The sequence below is a fragment of the Numida meleagris genome, chromosome 2, assembly GCF_002078875.1.
Source record: "Numida meleagris isolate 19003 breed g44 Domestic line chromosome 2, NumMel1.0, whole genome shotgun sequence".
Lineage (NCBI taxonomy): Eukaryota > Metazoa > Chordata > Aves > Galliformes > Numididae > Numida > Numida meleagris.
The window spans coordinates 76,069,927-76,094,018 of NC_034410.1; the positions used below are offsets into that span (position 1 = coordinate 76,069,927).

Here is a 24,092-nt window from a genome sequence, read left to right on the forward strand (position 1 = left end):
CAGTGTTCAACACTTAAAATTGAATGAAAAGACTGAAGATTTTAGAGAAACATAATTGTCTCGATAAAATGTACATTTGTACAACGAAAACACTACAAAAAAAAAAAAAAAGCTAGAAAATTTGAATACTCATTCATGCTGTTTGTGGTAGAAAAATAAATTTTAATGCCTTCACACTCCAGAGCAGCAAAAAATCCATTAGCACGCAGATTCTCACAGTCATTGACTGTGTGGGAAGATACAGATGGTTTTTTTTCTTCATTGCAACAATATCACTAACAGCAGGAGCCGAATCATACTATGTCATGTCAACCTGAAACAAATTAGGATTTAAGGATCTAATAAAGTTGGGATTGCTCAGCAGTGCAGTTTGCTAACAGAATGTCATTGTACACAAATGGTATGTGTTCAGAGCTGGGTAGCTATGGCAGTTAAGACATACATTTCCCTGGTGAGCTAAATGCCAGCAACAACCCCACTGCGGGTTTCAGTCTGTTGTGCTGATTCCAAATTTTCCTTGGTACTGGATTGTGAAAAAGCTGTATGGCCAAACAACTGAACTGAAATTCCTCTAAGAAAAATACCTGGTAACCTATCCTAAACTTAAGATATGCAGGTTCCTATACCACTGTTTTTAGTTTGATTTGAAGTTGGTGATCACAGCCACATGTGTACAGTCTGAAAAAAGATAATACAGAAATGTTAATGGTATATGTTATTCCTCTTTTTACTATTGAAGTAAACCCTCATATATGCATATGCATGCTATATCAATGGCAGACAGTCATTATATATACTGTATACTACTATTTAATAAATACTGCAAAAGCAAGGGTAAAATTGGCTGTCCTCAAATCATTTAATTGTTCTGTGAAGTGGGACATGCAACTATTTGTGCTGGCTTATAAACTGCATTTTAGGATGCTTGTGCACGAACGCAGCTCTTCTGTGCAGCAGTAGTTTGACCTCATTCCCATTACAAAGATGTTTTTTAAACTGCTTTGTTTAAAAACATGACTCTCGTATGTATTAGATGCTAGTTTTTCATTCCGTACAGAGAGCTATCTATTCTTGAATTATTTTCATAATATTAAAAGCATTAGAACGCATCATAGATGAACTAAACCAAATGTTTTTACAACTACCTTTACAGTAAAATATAAAAGATAAGTTGAATAGATCTTAGGAAAAAAAAGATCATTAGGATCCTGTAGAATGGTGCAAACAGACAGCTTTTGGCTTTGTTCTTGTTCTGCTTAATGGCCAGTTTACAGGTTTGTGCTAGTTTAAGCTAATTGATTGTAAAGCCACTGATGCTGTATTTGTTTTCCTACTTCTGTGCCGTTCTAGACATCATTTGGAGATCATTATCTTCCAGTATACTGGTATTTCCAGAGTTTAGCGCAATTAATTGCCAGTTTCACTGTGCATGGAAAGTAAAAAAGAAAAGAATAAAGTATCTGTAACTTGTAAGGTTTTCTGTAAATGTATGTAAGATCAATAAACAGGCTGTTTAAAGGAGAAAATTTCTCTCTTCTATCTTCACTTCCTTTACTCAAATGAAAACAGCAGCAAAACTTCTATGTGGAATTGAGTATTCCATTTAAAGATAAGAAACAAGAATAGGAGGTTACAGAGATAGACACAAATCCTAAAGTACACAAAGTACGTTTTCTGGCACCGTTTTTTGTGTCTTAGGGAGGTGATGGTACTGCCTTGGCATCCCCTGAAGGTGCTGTTCTGAAATCTGACTCACACTTGCTAGGGGTTGCCTGTCTCAGTGGATCTCATGCAGTTAAAATCTGGTAATTCCCTGCACTGTGGGAGTCAAAGGTCAGTGTCCTACCAATGCAAGCAGACAGGTGCATAGGTTTTTGTTTTGTTTTGTTTTGGAGGGAGACTAGCTGTTTTGTTTGTTTGTTTGCTTTCTATTTCAACAGATACTTAGTCAGTTTGCTCTGAATATGCCTTAAACCAAGTCTTTACATAAAATCACAACATTATTTAATTTTTCTAGGTAATCCTTTGGCTGGGAAATGAATTGCACTTCTCACTGAGAACTGCAAGGTTTGTTAGGCTGTGTCAGTCTCCATCAGTCAGTTCTGTGATGGTGGCTAACTTTTTCATTATCTCATCCAAGTTTTGCAGTAGTCAGCATTAAAAAACCACAATGCAGTACAGTTCCGAACATCAAATAAGAATACTTGTAGTTATGGCATTGTACTGTGTCTCCATTACAGCTGGAGGAGAGTTTTAATATTCATGGCTTTTTCAGATCTGGGATTTCATTACAAACATTAAAAACTCCTCACATTTTTACAAGAGTCTTGAAAAACTCTGCATATGTTTGAGTAAAGTGAGAGATAGGACATTCCGCAACTGTGGCCTTACGTGGGGGTGGATGCCATGTCAATTGTAATTTTTTTTTAAAGAGCAGTTTCATTTCCAAACCAGTGTAGGAGTCCAGTCCCTACTCAGACGCTTTCTTTCTTTTTTTTCTCATCCTGCTGTTTTCCCAAAGTGGGCGTTCTTCCTCTCTTTGCTGATCAGCCAGAGGAACATCCCTGTCTGTGTCCCTGTCCTCCCCCAAGCTCCCGGAAGAGCAGGTTCGAGTATGGGGCAATCAGTCAGCCACTGAAGAGTTACTAGGAGCAGTGACAGAAAACTGCTCTGTGAGAAAGAAAGCCTGAACTACTAGCTTCTTCTGTGATAGCATGCATGTACGGTCTTATTGTGCCAGTCTCTGTGGTACGAACCAGGTAAACTGAGACTGCTTACCAACATCTGAAAGAGCTGTAATAACCCACCCTCGGTGTACCATAGAGTAAAAGAAGCAGATATGAATTGAGCAGGCCCATCAGATCGAAAGTGTTGCAGGGTCCTTAAAAAGGCACTACAATGCCAGTTATTTTCCTTATGACAGCTGGCCAGTCAAGGAAAAGCAAGAAAATCATCTTTCTTCCCCATCAACATCTATAGAAATAGTAGAAGAGACCTCTTCTCACCATATTCCCTATCAAATGAAATTGACATCAGTCTCTTTAGTTCATCTTCACAGTCCACTCCACTCCATATAAGGATAAAGTGCATTTATTTCAGTGATGAGGAAAATCGGTTTACATCTTCCCGGAGTTAGTAAACTGTAAGTGTAATCTGAGAGCAGAGAAGTGAATGCATCGTAGGAGCTGCACACTCACCTTTGATGTGATTTCTGCACTTTGGTGCTGGAAGGATAGACCCATCTGGAACCTACTTTAGCAGGCGTTTGAACTCAATTATCTCTAGAGATCTCTTCCAACCCCTACAATTCTGTGATTCTGTGCATTTTGCAATCAACCAAAGATAGTCTTGAGGCAGACACAGCAGGAAGTTTAATGTGGTAATAAATGCATTCTTAATTGTTACCTTTGAGAGCTGTTAATGCAGTGAGAACATAAAAAATGGCTGGATTTGTTCAGCTGCCTATTTTCTAGTTTTTATTTGATTTCCAACACTCAAAAGTCTTCTCCAGGATAACAGAAAAATACCTATAGTGCTCCTGATTGTACCTCGTTTACACTGTACTGTCCTCATAAAGCATGCCCCTGAGAATCCGATGCTGTGCTGTGTATTGTTGTAGATATCCTTTAAAAAATACGTATATTGGATAACATTCAATGTCAAACTCTTAAACATATATTGCAATTAATAAAGTATACAGCAATGAATTTCAATTTTAAAAAATGAACTCTTTGATCATTTGATTTTGCTATCACTTATAAAGGAATTAAGCATGCCTTGTAAGTATGTGGCTTTAGTGTTAAAATTAGAAGATTTAAAAAATTAATCTAATGCTGAGCAGTCATGTTGATAACTAAGATTTTGACGGCTAAAGATGTTACCCTGTTTTGCTCAGAAAGAAATCAACTGCTAGCCAAGGCAAGCAGCATTCTGTAGAAATGTAAGCTTTTTACCTCCTTATAGTTCACGGTGAAACTGATTTTAATGGAGGTGGTGGGATTTGTATTTTGATGTGTACCAATTGGTAAACAATTGAGATGGTGATGATAAAGGCCGATAAATGCTGATGTATCTGGAGAATGGTAGCAGATAAATACTCAACTGTACAGTTCGCACATCCCAGACTCATTCAAGAAGTAAGATAAAACTGCCATGGAGCGTATATAAAGTAAAAATCTTTTCACTAAGTATTTCACATTGAAAACCAGGAGCAATTCTAACATGCTCAAACAGTCATTAAACTTCCCCAAGCATTCAGCTGTGAGAGGCATTCACGTATTTTATTGATAACTTGGTAAAAGAACAGGTAAAATGCTGACTTCAGATGTCATTTGATGACGTTCTATCCTCAGCGAGTACTGGTGATCAACATCCCTTGTGGTTACATACGCTAGGATTGTTTTTAATAAGATTAAGAAATGTTAGGTTTTTTGATTTGTTTTCTAAAGCATCTCTCTCTCACTCTTCATATGTATTGTGAATAAGTTCTCCTGTTGGTGCCAATTCTCAGTACTGGGATATGAGGAATGTATTTTAATGAAATCCATTTTTTAGGGCAAGAGGAAATCACCTTGCAACTTAAATGAAAAGCAGAACCTCGTTAGACATTTGAAACAAATTGCCTTTTACTAAACTGCTCTAATTTTCTTTTAGCACAAGGCTTGTTTAACAAATGGTAGTCAACAGTCTGCCTACTGATGGCTTTTCATGTCTTGGATTTTCACCTTCTTTAAAATCATCCAAGCTTTATTGTCTGCTCTGCACCACTACGGCGGCACCATGTCATAATACTTTGCCCAGGAGTTTAGTGGTTTTTACAGAAAGCTCTCAAGGCCTTTCAGGAGGACCTTTTTATAGGTAGCAGAACAGATGTATAGAGAGATGAAATGACATGGAAAAGATAACAATACAGTTATGCCTCCTGTTTCCTTGTCTCTTGCTGTGCTTACTCTGCATGATCTCTGCCTGACCTACAGGGTTTTTTCTTAGTTTAATTCATTGAGTTTGTGGCTGTGAGTATATTGCTTTGCTTTTATCTCATGTCTTCAAGCCATAACTCTTTATCTTACGACTCAAAGCTGCAGGATCGAAGGGTGAAACTGAATTTCTTTCTTCTGATCTTAGGGCTCTGATGCTCTGGAAAGAGAAGGCAAAGAAAAACTGACAGAGCTAAGTAACTGTCAAAGAGAAAATACAGGACAAACAGGAGACCATGATTTTAAAAGTAGCGAGATGAAATAATTTGTGGTGTGCGATTTGACAAAGGTGTTTTACCTACAGCCAGGCCCCATTATCATGGCAGCCACAACTGTTAGGACAGCTTCAGTTTTTCTTGTGCTTTAGAAACACGTTGAACTGGCTGCGTATGAGTAGTCTGGAGGCAGCAGTTGATGCATCATTTGTATGTCAGAATAAAAATAAAAATGTTTTTATAAACTCACTTATGATGTATTTCCTCATCTTAAATTCTAATCATGCAAGCTTTGCATAGTTATGTTCATAAGAAAGCAATGAGCTGAAATAGGTATTGCTGATGTGTTTTCAAGAACTGATTTCTTAGTTTCTGTTGCTCTAAATTTATGTTGAATGTTGAGAACATCTCCTCCCATGTTACATTTCAGCAGCAGGATTCAATGACTGATTAGTATGCAGAGATCGTTTTGGTCCTGGTTCTGCTTAGTAGCAGTAACCTCAAAATAAAATGTTAATTAGAGCGAGGAAACCTATTAAAAGGGCCTATGTGATTTAAAAGCTGAAGCCTACATTTTCAGGAAAGTCTCAGGCACTTTGGAAATCTAGTTAAATTAAAATCCTCTACAAGGGTTTTGCCTTTAAATCACCTTAGTGATTTTGAAAATCTCAGTCAGTGCCTTTCATTGTCTCACGCTATCAGTGATAATCCTCCATAGGTAAAATTGTCTTTGTAACCATTTGTAACTATTCCATTAGAAAAGCACAAGGACACCATCACCAACATAACGTATTTAGTCAAAATCCTTCACAAAGCCCAAGAGCACTTCAGATAACAGCTCATTTTTAACCTCCAGTATTTAGTAACAGATGAAGACAGAAGCAAGTACTTTTTACATTCCGGTTAACTGAGTTGAGGGGTTCTGTGTGTGTAACAATAGAGGCTACATTTCATAGCCCAGAAGCATAGATCTGGTGTACATTGACATCCAGCCTGCCACAGACATCAGCAGGAGGAGATCAAGGTGATTCTTGGGGTTCTTGATACAAGGGTTGCTAGGCCTTTCTTCCAAAATGTCTTGTTTGCATCAAGCACTACAGTACTTAGATACCATTGCCTACATACTTCTCATTGACCTGTTGAAAAATTAGTTTGGCATTTTCGGCCCAAGCACCGGGGAATGAAGTGCCCCTAAGAGGCCCAGGTGCTACCAGCTGGCAGTCTGGTTATTAAATCCCCACCAGCAAACGAACGAGCCTGGTGACTGATGTGTCTTCACTTACAGTGGCTCTGCTCAGTGGGAATTGACTGGCTGCTCTTAAATTGATGTAAGAGACAGTGCTCATTTTCTTTCATAGAGCCACTCGTGGAAGCCGCATCAAGGAAGCTCATACATGGAGTGGGATAATAAGTAACCTGCATGCAGCCCTTGGTGAGAGGGATGGAATGAGGGCAGGGCTGACAAAGCGGGCAGCATGTGTGCCACTTCTAGCAAGGACATTGCAAGTCCTTGAGTGTTTTGCTTATCCTCTCTGAAAGCAGCTTCAGATGCTTGTAATAGTGCAGATAGTATTTAATTCATCTTCTGTTTTACATGTGCTATCTTGTACGATATAATAGGTGTTTAATGCAGCTATGTCTGTCTCCCTTCTTCTAGTTGTCTAGAGTATCTTTGGTATTTAAGATCAACCCTTATGTCAGCTTCTTTAATAAAGAATGTGCTGTGGAAATTATGCTAATTAAGCTGGAGTATAATTATGGGCTAGAAAGATTATTTCACAGTCAGAATTGAATTGTTGTAGATAAATGTGCATTAACTTAATAGTATGCAGCTAATTAGTTTTGCTATTTACTCTTAGAAGTTTAAAAAAAAAGATGTAATCAGTTACACAAAAGCTTCAGAAATGAATATATTGCAAGGCCAATGGAAAACATACTCGTGATATCTTTTAAATTGTTGTTTTGATGGAATTTTTCTCAGTTTTCCTATTCCAAAATTACAGTGGACACAAGTAACTAATTAACATGCTTATTTCTTTTTAAAATATGCACTATACAAGTAAAATGTATCATTTCCAGTTCGATATGAAAATGGTTATGACATTGTGGTCTCTTGTGCACTCCACAAAAGGTAAAATATTTTAGATCTCATTATGTAGCAAGTGAAGATGGAGAGATGGAAACTTAATTTGCTGGGCATCTGTAACATTAGTTTGTGTGTTCCTCAGCAAGCTGAAATTTGTGCTTGATATGCTTTGAAGGAAGATTAAGCACTTAAATACTAGATATATATATACACTAAATACACTAAATACTGCCTTTAATATTGCAAGTGCACAGTTGTGATAAAGTTCTGAAAAGCAAAGGTGCTCAACTACTTTATTTTCTGAGTTTTATCTGGACCCCTGTCTGAAGGCTGATAGCTTCCCGCCGTTATGAAACACAGAATTTTGTGTATTCCAAAAATTCCCCTATTTGCTGTGTATCTCAGATATCCATGAGTGTGAAAAGAAGGCTGCAGGATATTCTCCTTGATGTAAATTAGTATCAGCTCCTGAGAACATCTGATACAGTCCTTTCATTTGTGCATGTAAATTCATATATAGAAATTCTTTAAAATCCATCTGCGAACATATTTCTTACATGGACTTCCAAGTGAAAAAGACTCCAGTCATGTGATGTAGTAAGTTAAAGCTGTGGTTAACAAGCACAGTCACAAACTGGAGCGCGGTGTGCTCTGAACTTCATCTCTAGTATAGTCAGGTTTGCAGTGTGATCACCTTTCTTTATGTTCACACAAAACTGTTATGAAACAGAGAAAAATCATTTCAGTAGCTTATATAGCGATTTCTCCACTAATAAATAAATAATATCAGTTGCAATATCCTCTGTAATAGATCAGTTCCGCAGCTTTCCACACTGAGTTTTAATGAAACTGGGTATCAGTTTCATTTTTATCAATTTATATCAGGAGCACAAGGTCTCAAGTGAATTTGTATTTGCCATTAGATGAAAAACTTTTGCATTGACATGGACCTAAAAAAACTCAAGACTTTTCCCTCTCCCAGCCTCCTACTGTGCAGTCTACACAGATGAAAATCTGTGAACATTGTTGTTTCTAAACTTTATATTTAAATTTACATCTTGCTGTTTTTCAAAATCATTCACTTTTGTCCTGAGATGACCAAAATTAAGCTTCAGTAAGAAGCACTTTGTCATCAGCTTTTTTTTTTCCCTGGTCTGATTGCTTATGTTTTTCTTTAATGTATTGAACCTTTCTTTTCAATCTAATCAATATCCTCCATTGGTTTTTCTCTTTCTCAATTTGCTCTTTTTTTCCATTCCTTCCTCCTCTCTTGCCACCTGGCAAGATATGTCCTCATCTCATATGATCTCATATGATTTACATCATGGAAGGGAAGGGAAGGGGAAAGGGAAAGAAAAAGGGAAAGAGAAAAAAAGGGAAGGGACAGGGGAAGATTGACAGCACAGCCCATACTTCTTGCAGCTGGCGTAATGTATGATGGGGGTTTCATATATCAGCTAGGTTCTTTGCTCAGTTAAGGTCAAGGGCACTTGAATTCAATGTATCAGGTGAAAAATCCCACCCAGAATATATTGCATGGAAATAAATACCATGCAATTAACATGATCTCATCATTTTTTGTAGGTAGTTGCACTTCCAGAGGCTGAGGAAAGACTTTTGATAGGTTGAGGCATGTACTTTCTCTTAACAAATTCTCCTTCAAGGATCTCTTCAAGATATTGATTCTGATTTATAAATGACAGATCCTTGGCAGTATTTCTCCCATTTGTTGATAAGGGCGATTGCCCTGATTCAGTAGTGTGATTATTTTTTGCAGTGTGTTTATTAGTGTTTCACAGCTCGGCTAGAAAGATTTCTGCAGAACAGCCTACAGTCTTGTTCCTCTTATAAGGGATGGAAAAGTCATGTCCCAGTTGCAGCATGGTAGGGTGGCTACTGAAAGAGGAGCTGGAAAAAGGTGTTTTCTTGAGAGTTGCATTTTACTGAAGAAAAAATAACAAATACATGTATGAGCTGTGTATTTTAGGTTTACTTAAAATACACAGCCTCCTTCTGCAGTGAACTGTGTATCATCAATGTAAAATCACTTTTCTCTGATTTTGTTTTCACACATTTTTTTTTAGATAAGATTGGCTTGGGTCTGGTTTTGTTACCAACACAAAAATTCAGGGTAGTGGGATTCCCTGGTCTTATAGAGCCACTGGTACTCCTGTTAGTCCTGTTCGTCCACCAATTAGCTCGTCATTGTTTTGCTAGGTTTATACTATTGTGGAGAGTCTCTGGGTTATGCTGGGACCAAACAGAGACCAAAAATGTTCTCAGGCTATATTGTTTCCACCTAGAAATTATCCTTTCTCCTAATACTCTCCCCTGCAAGTGCAACCTTGTTTTCTGATTTGGTAATCTAAAGGAGGAGAAATAATATTTCTTATATTGGATGTGATGGGGACAGCTTGTTAGAAGAGGGGAAAAAATATACCCCTTTTGAATGGGTATGTGTGACAGATCCTTTTTCATGTATAAACCTGAGCTGCTGATAGAGTCAGTGAAGTCTGAGATTGATTAAAATCAAAATTTTCCTTTGTGAGGCTGTCATTAGCTTGAGCAATGTGTGGTGCATCATACAGGCCACATAGAAGGAGACTAGCAAGCAGAAATTAGCTTTGATGGCCCAGAAGGTGTCTTCTTGTCCTGCGCTCCCTTGGAACACTGTCTAGATCCTTTGCAGTTCCGTTGCTGTGAAGCTTTTGCAGTCAGCTCACAGTGAGTCAGCGTATTCAGTTCAGAGAGCTGGAAATATGCTGAGGATTTCACAGTTGCTCTTCTAACTTCTGCCACTTTTTTTAGTTTTTTCTTGTGAGAGAGCCTTGTAAGTGCCATCACTGTTTACCCATGTGTGACATGAAGGTGGTGATATCTGCATACGGCATTAGAAGAAATCCCAAGAATTTCTGTAGTGTTTTATGTATAATATAGATGAAAGACATGACCGGAGAAATAGCAATAGCATTTGAGTGGTGGTACTTGCTAATCGTTGGTTATTTTTTCCTTCCATCCAACTGCTTTACATCTGAGCAATTTTTTAACAATTTGACTCTTCCGTTATTGAACCCATGAACTCTAGAACTTGACTGCCAAGAGCATGCATTATCATATTGTTTTAGTAGTTTTATGTTGAGAGATTCATCTAGCTAGTATGCGGGAGACCATTCTTTTCATGCTTAATGAAAGCTGAAATAAAGCAGCAAAGAAAAAACATTAGTCTGTATTTCCCTTTGACAGGAAGATCAAATTCAAGTGCATTTGCTGTGTTGTACACCTTTCAAATTTAATTAACAAAAATAGTTTCTTCAAAAATATTGCTCAGGAGTGTGGTTGTGCAAAAGACAACATTTCTTTTTTTTCTAAGTCATTATTATAAATTCACATTGCTTTTCCTCTTGGCTTTCCTCTTGGCTTTCCTCTCTCGTAGACTGTTTGAGGGCAAATCAATTTGTATGACATATCTGTATGATATTTTGAATTACCTTCAAATTTTATTATTTAATATTCATTGTTTAAGCATCAAAAGAATGCCCACTTTGAAGAGATCACTGTGCTCAGAAAGACAGGGAGTGCTGCAAAGTGTTGGATAGATAAGAGGGATGCTTGAGTATGCATGTGCAGAGATAACATGGGAGCAGCTGCTGCATGGTAACCAAGTAAACCAATAATGCACTCAAGAAAGAAGAAAACAGAAGAGTTTAGGATTAATACTTTCTAGAACTTCATGTGGACACCCTTTCCCTCCACCCACAGTACAGATTGCTGAAGCTTGTGCTGAACTGTACATGCACTGTTGGCGTTTCCTTCTTGGTATCTGCATACGTATAAAGTACCCAGTTTCTGGTTGTTATACTCCCCAGTTTCTTGTGTCAAGCTGCAGGCTGCATGGCTGGCAATCTTCTCAAGCTTTGTATTTGCAGAAAGGTGGAAAACATCCAATTTGCTTGTTTCTTGGTTTCCCTAAACCTTACAGAAATGTGACTTTCAGTCGCACTCAGTGGAAAGGCTTGGAGAGGAGCTGCTGGGGCTGCTTACTAAGCTCATCGTGCTTAGTGATGTGATGTTTAAAACTGTGAGTGAAGAGGGGTTGCACTCCCCAGAACCTTGTAGGAACTTGTGGTTTAACGTGGCAGGTGGCTGAGCACCACAGAGTTATTCACTCGCTCCTTCATTTCCAAGTGGGATGGGAGAGAGAATCAGAAAAATAAAAAGTAGAACTCATGGATTGAGATAAAACTATTTACTAAGATAGAGAAATGGAAAAGGATAATAGTTATTGCAATACATATATATATATATGAATGTATATAACAAGTGATACACAAGCAATTGCTCACCACCCCTGACAGTGCCAAGCTAGCCCCCTAAGCAGTAGAAGTGAATGAGATGAACTCCCACTCCCTTCAAAACTCCTTCTGCATGATGTTGTATGGTATGGAATATCCTTTTGGCCAGTTTAAGTCAGCTGTCCTAATTCTGTCCCCTCCCAGCTCCTTGGGCCCTTCGCTACAAATGGCCTTGGCTCTGTACAACACTGCTTAGCAGCAACTGGAAACACTGGTGTGTTATCAGCATTGCTTTTCTCCTAGAAACAAAACGTAGCATCATACCAGATGCTATGAAGAAAAAATTCAGTCCCAGCTGAAACTAAGACTGTTGAAGTGGTTATTTCAGGGAAAAAGTAGATGCTCTGAGATTGTGAGGGAGTGCTGTGTGTGCCAGTTTCCTGTCCTGCAGACAGGCATGACATGAATTGGTGCTGGTAGGGCAATGGGGAGCTGCCCTGCTGCCGTGTCCTTTATATAGATGCAATGGTGCCCTAATGTGTGTGGGTAGCTGAACAGCTGTCATCCTCCTTGCATGTCCCTAGGACAATAAGGTGTTTGGAAAACACGTTTTCCATGTAGTCAGATAGAAGCAGGATTCCAAAAGCTTTTTTCCTTTGTCACTGAAATAAAGGTTTAAGAAACTGAATGAAAACACTAGTTCTAGAAAAAGAGACGATTTTGATTTATAAGATCTCAAAGGACAGAGACAATCTATCACACCTCTGAGAAAGACACCAAATAAGACGACTTTATCTTGCAAAGCAAGTCCACAGCAGAGTCAGGGCTTGACACCTTTTGTCCTGCCTGCTGTTCCCATCTCCTGCCTGCATTCTCACCTTCCTGATCTTTGAGAGTTGCATGCCCACAGCTGGAATAACAGTGCTGCCACTGAGCACAGTTTCAGTCTTGTGAAATCCTCCCTGTGAAGAGTGTGCTGCACAGAGGCAAGTACATGTAAGCAGACCTCTCAGGGAAGGGTTAATATGATGATGCAGTGCGCTGTGAAACCCTTCTGTAGTAGGGCATCACAAAAATGTTATGCACTGCAGGGAGAAGGGCGATAAATTAGACATCTTGATAGCTTACCTAATTTGCGTTTTATTCACCATTGCACAAGCGAGCGCTGTATTTGCAAATACCTGCAGAGGAAGAGATGAAACAAGATTTTCAAGACTGTTTCAGTTCAGCAGCCCCAAAAGAGTAATGCAACTCCTTCTAAAAATAAACAAACAAAAGAAAAACAATTAAAAAAATACAAATGGCAAAATTAAAGATATCCTACAGCACCAAAGTCCCTAATTTTTCTCTGCTCTCCACTCCACAATCTAGAGGAGAGAGAACATTTTATCAGCTGCAGTGGAGTATGGCTGCCTCAGGACACAGCCAACTTTTTTCCTGAAAGCTCCCTCACTGGGAGTGAGGGAATCAAATAAGTGAAAATCAGTATGTCAGTAGTGTGAAAGATTATTTCATAAAGGTTCACAAATGGTCAGTGGTCCTTGTCAACTGGAGATGTCCCATAGGATTGGAGACTTGCCAATGTGACTCCCATCTACAAGAAGGGTTGTAAGGAGGATCCGGGGAACTACAGGCCTGTCAGCCTGACCTCGGTGCCAGGGAAGGTTATGGAGCAGATTGTCCTGAGGGAGATCACGCGGCATTTACAGGACAACCAGGGGATCAGGCCCAGCTAGCATGGGTTTGTGAAGGGCAGGTCCTGCTTGACCAACCTGATTTCCTTCTATGATCGAGTGACCCACCTGGTGGATGAGGGAAAGGCTGTTGATGTGGTCTACCTAGACTTTGGCAAAGCCTTCAACACTGTCTCCCACAGTATTCTCCCGGAGAAGCTGGCAGCCCATGGCTTGGACAGGTACAGTCTTTGCTGGGTAAGGAGCTGGCTGGAGGGCCGGGCCCAGAGAGTGGTGGTGAATGGAGTTAAATCCAGCTGGCGACCGGTCACGAGTAGTGTTCCCCAGGGGTTCATGCTGGGGCCTGTGCTTTTCAATATCTTTATTGATGACCTGGATGAGGGCATTGAGATGCAGATGACACCAAGCTGGCAGAAAGTGTCAATCTGCTTGGGGGTAGCAAGGCCCTACAGAGAGATCTGGACAGGCTGGATCTCTGGGCTGAAGCCAATGGGATGAGGTTCAACAAGACCAAGTGCCAGGTCCTGCACTTTGGCCACAACAACCCCAGGCAACGCTACAGGCTTGGGGCAGAGTGGCTGGAAGACTGTGTAGAGGAAACGGACCTGGGTTGGTTGATGCTTGGCTGAACATGAGCCAGCAGTGTGCCCAGGTGGCCAAGAAGGCCAATGGCATCCTGGCTTGTATCAGAAATAGTGTTGCCAGTAGGAGTAGGGAAGTAATTGTCCCCCTGTACTCAGCCCTGGTGAGGCTGCACCTCGAGTAGTGTGCCCAGTTTTGGGCCCCTCACTGCAAGAAAGACATTGAGGCCCTGGAGCGTGTTCAGAGGAGGGCAACGAAGCTGGTGAGGGGTCTGGAGCACAGGCCTTATGAGGAGCGGCTGAGGGAGCTGGGATTGTTCAGTCTGGAGAAGAGGAGGCTCAAAGGAGGCCTTATCGCTCTCTACAATTCTCTACCTGAAGGGAGGTTGTAGAGAGCTGGAGGTCAGTCTCTTCTCTCTTGTAACTAGTGATAGGATGAGGGGGAATGGCCTCAAGTTGCGCCAGGGGAGATTTAGGCTGGACGTTAGGAAATTCTACTTTTCTGAAAGAGTGGTCAGGTGCTGGAATGGGCTGCCCAGGGAGGTGGTTGAGTCACCGTCCCTGGAGGTGTTCAAGAAGCGTTTAGATATAGTGTTGAGAGACATGGTTTAGTGGGGTTATTGGTGGTAGGTGGATGGTTGGACTGGATGATCTTGTAGGTCTTTTCCAACCTAGCTAATTCTATGATTCTATGATTCTATGAAATATATTTCAATTAAAAAGACATTTGTAAATGAAGTCAGGGTGACCTTGAACAGCTAAGACTCATGCCTCTGAGTGTGATGGTGCTGTATTGGAGGCAGTACCACAGAGCAATAAATAATACCATGTGGGCTGGTTTCATTGAATAATCTCTATTCAACTGTAGCATCTTATAAATATTTTCAGAAGACATTCCTCAAGGAATCTACAGGAAGTTCAGCTCCAGACCACTTTTGTCATGTTGAAGTAGTTTTCATCTTACCTCCTCACAAGCTCACTTCTTACATTTTTTAATTTTAAATTTTAAATCACAGGTTGTACTGTAAAAGCAGAGGAGGGATGGATGCCTTACCAAGTGTATATAAAGCGTACTGAGACAGAATTGTTTTAGCAATGTTCAGCTGGGAATTCTTGCCATGGTACAAGAGAGATTTAGCCCTTTGCCATATAGGAGACCTGATGTTTAGAAGTCAGCCCTGACATCTCAGGCCTGTAGTTCTGTTAATGACCTGAAACAGGTCGAGCATCTCTGTCACCGCTCTGCAGGAGTTCTCTGTGTCTGCCACAGCACGTCTTTTTTGACACCTCACCTTCAGACACAAATAGATTGTGACACCAGTCTAAAAATCACATTTGCGAGGAAGCTGGGTGAGCATTACTACTTGGTTCTTCTAGGTTTGGCCACATGGAAGCATAAGACAAGGAAAAGGCGAACACCTCATAGCAGTAACAGGAAGATTCTTTTTGCGGGTTTTCAACAGGATCACCAAATGTTTGTGCAGCTGTTGAGCAATCATCTGTGTTAAATTTGAAAGCTAGAGAAGAGATAAACTACATGCCTAAATAAAAATAAAGCATCTAAGGACATGCAGTCAAACTGATATGTGTTCATTGCTGCCTTAGGGGATTTAGACCTAAACCTGGCGTTACTGCATTCTGTGGATGTATGTTGTTCGTATCAGCATGGAGCTGAAGATGAAGATGATCAGTGGCTTGCTGTTGCACACTCCATTAGCCGAATTGGACTAGAAGTCAGAAAAGGCAGTATGGATTTTGTGCATTTTCTAAAGTGAGTGGAATGGAGATTGACATCTTTATATTTTCCTCCTAAAATTGTGTGCTAAATCTCATCCAATTCTCATGTTCCATTTTCAGAAATACTAGTAGCAAATACAGTAGCTCTGCCTTCTCTTAAATTGTAGCAAATCATTCAGATCAGGCTTGCGGCATGCAGTAATAAATAACTATGTGTACATAGATGTGCTTGGATATGAAGAAATATGCTTGAAAAAGGGAAAATATTATAAGGAAATATTTTGAATTACCACTCCTGATAAGTGAAGTATAGAATGTTCACTTTTGTTTTAGAATTAGAAGAGTTCCGTTGAAAGGCAGCTACAAAAATCATCTAGTACAACTGCCTGAGCACTTCAGGGGTAACCAAAAGTTAAAGCATATTAATGAGAGCATTATTGAAATGCCTCTTGAAGCAAGTGTGAAAGAATCCAACAGTTTGACCAACAGCCCAAGAATCACAGAAAGAAAGAAAGAAAGAAAATGAGGGAAAAAGCTGTTAGATAGCTTCTTCATATCTGTATCTCATTCCTTTTTTGTGGATTATCTTTAAATGTTTTTTTTCTTCTTTATCAGTTAAGTTTAACAGTTTAACATCTTCTCTACACTCTTTTTAAATGTACTGAGATAAAATCCTTAGAGAGAGATTCCTATAGTATTGGTATATTCCCTGCAAAATAGTTTTGATCGAAGTACATTTCTCCTCTTGAATAAGAGAGGTAGTTCTTTCTTTGATCCTCTTTTGATTCTTGATGAGTTCTCTTTGTGTTTGATTCTGTAAGATTCATGTAATTTGTTTTCTCCTAGTACTACCAGAAACACATTCTCAGAGCTCTCCTTTCAGAGATGAGGCAAAAGAAATGTTCAGGCTTTATTTATTGAAATCTTTTTTTGGGGGGGGGGAGGGGAGGGAAGCAAACACGAGGGTATATCTCTGTAGTGCAGCAAAACTTTGTAGGCTGGGATTAGTAATGCTTCTTCATATGCTTCATATATGGTAGCCTCTCCTTTACCAGTCTGTAAGCCTGTTTTACATATGTATGTTCTTATTAAGGCAGGCAGGTACATAAAGATAAGTCTGGTGTAAACATACAATTTCATAATGAGTATGTTTACAAATTGTGCATTCTCTGTCTTTCGTAAGTGCTTGGTGGTAGTTAAGTCGTTGTCAAACATATGGTTGTTCGTAGAAGGCATCTTCATATCACTGCCTTTGGGGAATGATGCTGAGACTGGAATAGCTCTGCATGCCAATGCTTGCATATGCCAACTGCTTGATCAGATGCAAATATTCTGCTCCAATAATGTAAATTAGAAATAAGAATCCAAGCTCTCATCAAATTTACTGTGGCCAATGGATAAATAGCATACGATGCCATCACACCTGCTTCTCAGATTCTTTGTAAGGATTCCAGTTGGTATTCTTACTTGACAGCTGGAGACCTATGTTTTAAAACTTTGTAGGTTTTTTAAAACCAGTGCTTACACAGATGTAACAGGGTTTTGGTGTTGCATTTCTGTGTGTAATCAGAATTTATGGTAAAAGAAGAAAAAAAATCTTGCAAAGTTCAAGCAAATAGTCAGATGCTGTACGTATCCTGTACTCAACATCACCTTTACTTGAAACCACATAGCCAGTACAGTCAACTGTGTTACTAACTGTCTTTCCTAAATCTGCCTTTCCTTTTTCTTTCTGACATGTACATGTGCGGTGATGGCAGGAGCAGGAATTGGTTTCAGTGCAATACTTGGTGTCCTCATGTTGAACTGGATTTCTTACTACTGCTGTTTATACTGCTCCATTTCAGAATCGTTATATCTCATGTCCAACTCCCAGCTGATTCTCTTCAGTTAACCCTGGATAAAATGTAGCCTATTCTATATGTAACTTACTCAGTGTTCCCTTTTGGTCCATCTTTTGACAGCAGCCTACTGCAATATACGGATTATTTGCATTAGTCACCACTTCCAGCTAAAAACTTTTGAAGGATTCAAGATGAGATCAGTCTTACATTCCTAGAGCACAGTTTCTGTAAAAGAAACAAGGTGGAAGGAACACTGGCATGCTTTCATCAGTTCCCTCAAATGATGATACTTCCTAGCTGTCAAGTTGTAACACAGCTGTAATTTTCTAGTGGAAAAGTCACGCCACCACCAGAAGCCTTTAGCTATCCATGGCTGCATAGAGGTTGCATTCCCAGGGAAAAGTAGGCAGTAACAGAAGATCTTCAATATGCATTTGTTAGCTTACTGTCCATTTTTGGATCAACTGCACAGATAATTTGAAAGAATTCTCAAAAATTGCACACCACACATCTCCTCAGATTTACTCCAACCTTCTGACTTGTTTCACCGTCTGTGCAGATTTCCTCTCTCACCTTTTGTAAGCGTGGGGATGCTGATAAATAGCTAGGTAGTGTTTCTTCAGGCTACTCACTGCAGTTTCAAATTTTCCATAATTCTGCTATAATAATTTTACTAGGGATTGGATTCTCATTTGTTGCCAATTGAACTAGTTTCCATGTGGCACAATATCAGATATTTCACGGAAATAGAGATGGGGCTGATTTTCATTTTCCTTTTCCCTTCCTTTAATCTCCCTCTAATCATCACGTACAGACTCCACTATTGTTTTTCACTGTAGTCAGTAAAGAATAGTTTGCTATTTAATTTTACTTACCTTTTTGTGGTGTAACCTAGCTCATTCCAACTCTTGACTTCTGCAATCTACTTTATTATCCCTAGCAGTTTGTTCGGCTCTCCATTTTAATGAGCATTTTTTTTGTCATAGGGGTATGCTTGAGGCCATGGCCTGAAAGCTCCTCACATCTATGCAAAATATTCCTGATATTTTTTTTACCTTTGTCTTTGAGAAATTCCAGTCCTCCCTTCTCAAGGCCTCTTTCCAGTTGACTTTATTGAGTAGCTTTCCTAACTTTTCTTAATTAAGCTGAATTTAAATATATATGTAAATTTTGTTAATAGAGCTGCAAGCTTGCTTTTCTGAAAACTCTCCTTTAGCTTACTTTTTTTCCACCCAGAATAGACTGTTAAAAAAAACACAATTGAAAAGCATAAACTCCCGAAAGTTATTCTTCCTTGCCCTGAAGGCTGCTATAATACTGCAATTATTCAAGCACCCTTAACTGTTGACAGAAATTTTTGTTTGTTTTAAATAGCTACCATCATTCATTTAGAAACTACTTAAAATATAATAATCTTAAGAGACCATCTGCCTGAAATGACAATGCATACTGGAGCTAAATTTTTTTAACTTCTTTTCTGGTTTGTTCATTCTCCTTCGTATAATTGAGAACATGATGGAGTTCTGTGTTAAAAGTTTCTTTTCTGAATTAATTTTTCCACTTCAGTCCAATGTGCGCACAAACATTGCCAACAAATCTTTATTCATCACTTATTTGTCAGTTTGTCTTTTGGGAGATCAGAGGGAAAAAGTAGGCACAGCCTTGTTTTCATATGTGCATATATACCATATAAAATCTGCAGGTTCGTTAGATCAATTAACTGGGCCTTTGATTAAGGGACCTTTTCCTTTTGCCCTTCATTACCTCTTCTGTCCTAGATTCCAGAACAAGTCAACATAGAATCTCATCTTGTCGTACTCCATGGTGTGCTATTGCACGCAATATTTTTGTGTGTGTTTGGTTGACTAATACACCTGTTAAGAAGGAAAATCATTCTTTTTGGAGACAATTTGTTGTTAGAAATTCCAGCACTTTGAAATATAGTTAGTTAGTTTTAAACAGCATCTCTTGAGAGTTCCCACTGGTTGTCTTGTCATACAAGCCTTCTGCCCGATGCTTTGTATTCTTCCCAAAATACCAATACTTACCACTCTTAAGATCTAGGAATCTAAACAAGAATAAATTATAAGATGAGCTGGAATAATGAATTTCTCATCAGGGCGTTTTTTTTTTTTTTTTCACGTTTATTTTTATTTAAAAATAATTTCTGGATGATGTCTTTGGTTGAGAGCCATATACGTAGACTAACATGATTGAAGAACTTGTTAACATGTTACTGCCTAGGAATCATTAACTGTGAAAAGTATGCATAAGAGGAAGCCAACACATCAAGTAATACTGTTTCTGTCACTCACCTCTGTCAATTTATGATTTGTTTATGGGTTTGTTCTACCTGTTGTTAAACAGAAATAGGTGCTTAACCAGAGAATCACTTAACCTGTAAATAGAGTTATGTTAAGCTATGTCATTTTTGCCATAGCTAGTTGCGTCATCTTCAGCTGTGAGTTCAGATCTCGTTAAGAGTTAGATATTAGCTAGTGTTAGTCAGTGCTCTGTAGGCAGTGGAGAGGAGCCATCCAACAAAGTATTTGATGCTCAGCCTGTAAGTTGCTGGGCTGCCTGATCCTCCCAAGCACCGGCTCAGTTTCTAAACCCCTTTGGTGAAGGCAGCTCAAGTCTCACAGCATTGTGAGGCAGTATTTCTCTAAGAAGTGGGACACTTTTTTCACCTCAAAGAGATACTCCTTTTTATTTTACATAGGTATTCTTATATGTCATTTCTGTGAAATGTTTACTTATATTTTCTCTCTATAGATAGATAGATAGATAGATAGATAGATAGATAGATAGGGATTGTTTAATCCATAGCTATTGTCCTAATCCTACTATTAACTACTGAAGTTTCTGTGCTTCCCTGATACTTTTTACAGCGTTCTGTACTTCAAAAATATCAGTTCAGTGTCAAGATCTTTCTGAACATATGCAGAAGGTCTCCTTTAGGAGTTTCCCAACAGTTTGTGTTGTCCAAGGTTTCACTGGAAATGCCCACACATAATGCACTACATTACACCTCTGTTATTTTTTTTTTATTAAACACAACGTGAAATTTAATATTCACATCTTAACATTAATTTTGTCAGAACAGAAATAGCAGATAAAATTCTGTGTGTATTTTTCTACATCTCCTAGTTATATTCTCGATCTTTTTATAGAGATATGAATAATGATAACTCAATCTGGCAAACATCCTGTGTGAGAAAAGATCAGACAATACATCTGTTTCATAGCAATCCATTGTCATTGTAAAATGAGTCTTGTTTCAATGAAATGTCTCAGAGAGCTGTCATATTTGAAGAGTGAGATGCCTGAGTTTACTTGAGACAGACTGTGAAGCTGCCTACTGCAAGCTTTATTCGAATAGGTCAATTCCCCCAGTGATGTGCACTTGGCCTCAGTGCAGCACAATCCTTATAATTAAGGAAGGAAACTTAACGATAACAAATAATTTTTCAAAGAGACAGACTTTGGAACAGTTCTTGTGTTTTTTGTTTTTGTTTTTTGCAGTAAACCCTCAAGTAATTACAGTAGCTGCAGCTAAGAACCTACAGTCTTTTTCACAAGTTCACAGGACTCTACCCTTTCCCCTAATTTTACATAGCTCTGCATACCTAAATGGGGTATGTAATCTTCATGGTGGCTCCACTGAATAGAAATAAACAAAGTAGGAATTCAGTCCTGCTTGCTCTGAATTATCCCCCAGTGTGGATCTTGTGTGCCTCCCATGAAGATGCAAGGGATTGGGGTTCCCAGGTGCCTTATGTAGAGACCCTGGCTGAACGCTGAGTATGAGGTGGTGTCTAATCTCCAATTCCATCTTAAAGGGCAAATGGGACCAATGTGGCTAAGGCCTAAGAGCTATATTCCTATATTACCTTGTACTGTAGCACTAGATGGAAGATGATGAAAAATAGTTGTATGACACAAAAGCAGTGTGCCCAGGTAATTAAGAAGGCCAATGGCATCCTGGCTTGTATCAGAAATAATGCTGCCAGCAGGAGCAGGGAGGGAGGTGATCATTCCCCTGTACTCGGCACTGGTGAGGCCACACCTCAAGTACTGTGTGCAGTTTTGGGCCCCTCACTGCAAGAAAGACATTGAGGCCCTGGAGTGTGTCCAGAGAAGGGCAGCAAAGCTGGTGAGGGGTCTGGAGCACAGGCCTTATGGGGAGTGGCTGAGGGAGCTGGGATTGTTCAGTCTGGAGAAGAGGAGGCTCAGGGGAGACCTGATCACTCTCTACAACTGCCTAAAAGGAGGCTGTGGCAAGGTGGGGGTTGGCCTCTTCTCCTGCATAACTAGCATTAGGGACAAGAGGGAATGGCTTCAAGTTGCGCCAAGGGAGATTCAGGTTGGATATTAGGAAAAATTTCTACTCCAGAGGAGTGATCAGGTGCTGGAACCAGGGAGGTGTCTGAGTCACTGTCCCTGGAGGTGTTCAAGAAATGTTTTGATGTTGTACTAATGGACATAGTTTAGTGGGAAATATTGGTGGTAGGTGGATGGTTGGACTGGATGGATGATCTTGGAGGTCTTTTCCAACCTTGGTGATTCTATGATTCTGTGATTCTGAGGTGCATAAGAATTCAGCTATCTCATGCAGAGTGGCTGCATGGGTGTTGGGACACAAAGCCATTTTTGTGACTGCTTTTACCCATAGACACAGAGGGGGAAAATGACCTGAAGTGACACATTAATTTTGAGTTATGGAAACTGCAGAATACCTGCTTGGGCTTGTTCACCACACTTGGACTCAGTTGTTTCATTTGATGCTAATGATGTGTCATGCTTCATAGCATTGAAGGACAGTGCAAATGCTGAGTTGTTGTGTTTGCTTATCATTGGTTTTAGACTGAGTATTACTAATGAAGATTTAAAAGTAATCAGATGCATAAATGTGTATTGTGTATAGTATAATTGTAATATATGTAAAAATGTGTAATAGTATGTATTATACAATGTATCATATAAATTTTGTAACATAAGCCTGAACTGTAACTGAAAACAATACATCGAAGGACAAAATAGGTAATTGCTAATTAAAAGAGATAGCAATTTTTATAAAATAAAGATTGCAGTAAATAAAAGACTTCCTGACAAAAGTTCTTCGCAAACCATACAGAATTATGATTCTAGTACTCTGTGTTTGAATTTTTATAGAGGCTGTATAATGGTATGAGCATGGATCTTTTGCTTCTTATGTTTTATATTTGAGGAACTTTAGCAGGTAGAGACAATTCTATGAAGTTATTTAGCTATAATTTATGTAAGTTTTTCGTACTAGTACTATTTGGAGCAGAAAATCCTTTCATATATGATTAAATGTGCACTTTAAAAATAGTGGAAAATATCTAAGTTTTACTTAGATATATATTTTGTCTTAGTTGGCCAAACTGTTGCTACATATATCCATCCACTAATAGCAGAATTCTTGTTGAGTCTTTCTTATTTGTTTTCTCACAGAGAGTTTGGATGGCGAGATCCAGAGCTTCCAGAAGTTATACAGATGTTACAGCATCAGTTTCCCTCAGTACAGTCCAATGCTGCAGCCTACTTACAGCACCTCTGTTTCGGAGACAATAAAATAAAAGCAGAGGTAAGATTTGTAATTACCTGATTTTCAATTGTGCTGCTGTCTGCAATTTATCACTGTAATTATTTATATGTATTTTTAAGAGTTACAAGAGAAATCATGTATACATATCTGGACCAATTTCAGTCAAACTTTTACTTAATTCATTTGTTACTGATACAGAAAGAAAGATTGCAGAGAATACTGTTGTCACTCATTTGGATGACTATTTTTTGTTGTTGAGTATTTTAACTGATTCTATACCTTTAAACACTGTATCAGTAGGTGTTAGTGGTATAGTCTTGATCCTTCTGAAGCATTTCCTTAGGATTTTCAGAGAGAAAAGTTTGGACTCTAAATATAGGCACAGAAAATGAAAATTAAAATTATTCTGAATCAAAGCCTGCTTTAATGTATAATTGTGGGATAAGAGATTAGCTTGAACTGTGATAGTTGACCTATGATCTCGAAATTTAATGTGGATTGTACCTAGAATGCAGTTCAGAAAGGAGCACAGACTTTGTTCAGTACCTGCACTTGATCTGTTCTTGCTTGCTTGTTCCCTGTGGTCAATGGGACCAGTTCAGCTTTTGGCACAAGTTAAAACAGAAGGAAGGCAGCACTGAGGAATCTGACAAGCACGCAGCAGTCAATTAAAATTGAATGTGTGAAGCTGTTACCAGCCCCAACTGGCTCCCTGGCCCTCTCAGAGATACTGCTAATCAGGGATATGTGGTGTGCACGTAAATCTGCGCCTGTACTGGCATCCCTTAGCCTAGCATGTAAAGGTAAACTGAGATCAAGATCTGCTATTGCTTGTTTGTCTGAGCTGTGAAGTGATGCTGGCTTGCTTGCCTTCGTTACTGTCTCACACAGCACGCCCTAGCAGCTTTCCCTTCAGGGATTTTTCACATTGAGAAAATTCCCAAGTGAGTAGCTAAGCTTGCAGTCTGTTGGCATTGGCAGAACTACGCTAGAGAGCTGCACTGGGTGTATTCACCCAAACATAATAATAAAAAATGTAGAAAAGAGAATTCTATTACAAGTATTGCTGAAAGTTTCAGCTGCATACTCTCCTCA

At 39.1% G+C, this 24,092-nt stretch overlaps 1 protein-coding gene across 14 annotated transcripts in view; it reads left to right on the plus strand.

The window, feature by feature from the left end:
• The window catches only part of CTNND2 (catenin delta 2), a 629,078-nt gene that overhangs the window by 445,679 nt on the left and 159,307 nt on the right, over nt 1-24,092 (plus strand). For all 14 annotated transcript variants that reach the window (XR_002434978.1, XM_021386174.1, XM_021386172.1 and 11 more), the window contains one exon: nt 22,904-23,036. Coding sequence is in view for 13 of the 14 variants with exons in the window: in XM_021386174.1 (XP_021241849.1) it covers nt 22,904-23,036 (133 nt within the window). In the remaining variant the exon portion in view is untranslated. The remainder of the gene's footprint in view (nt 1-22,903; nt 23,037-24,092) is intronic.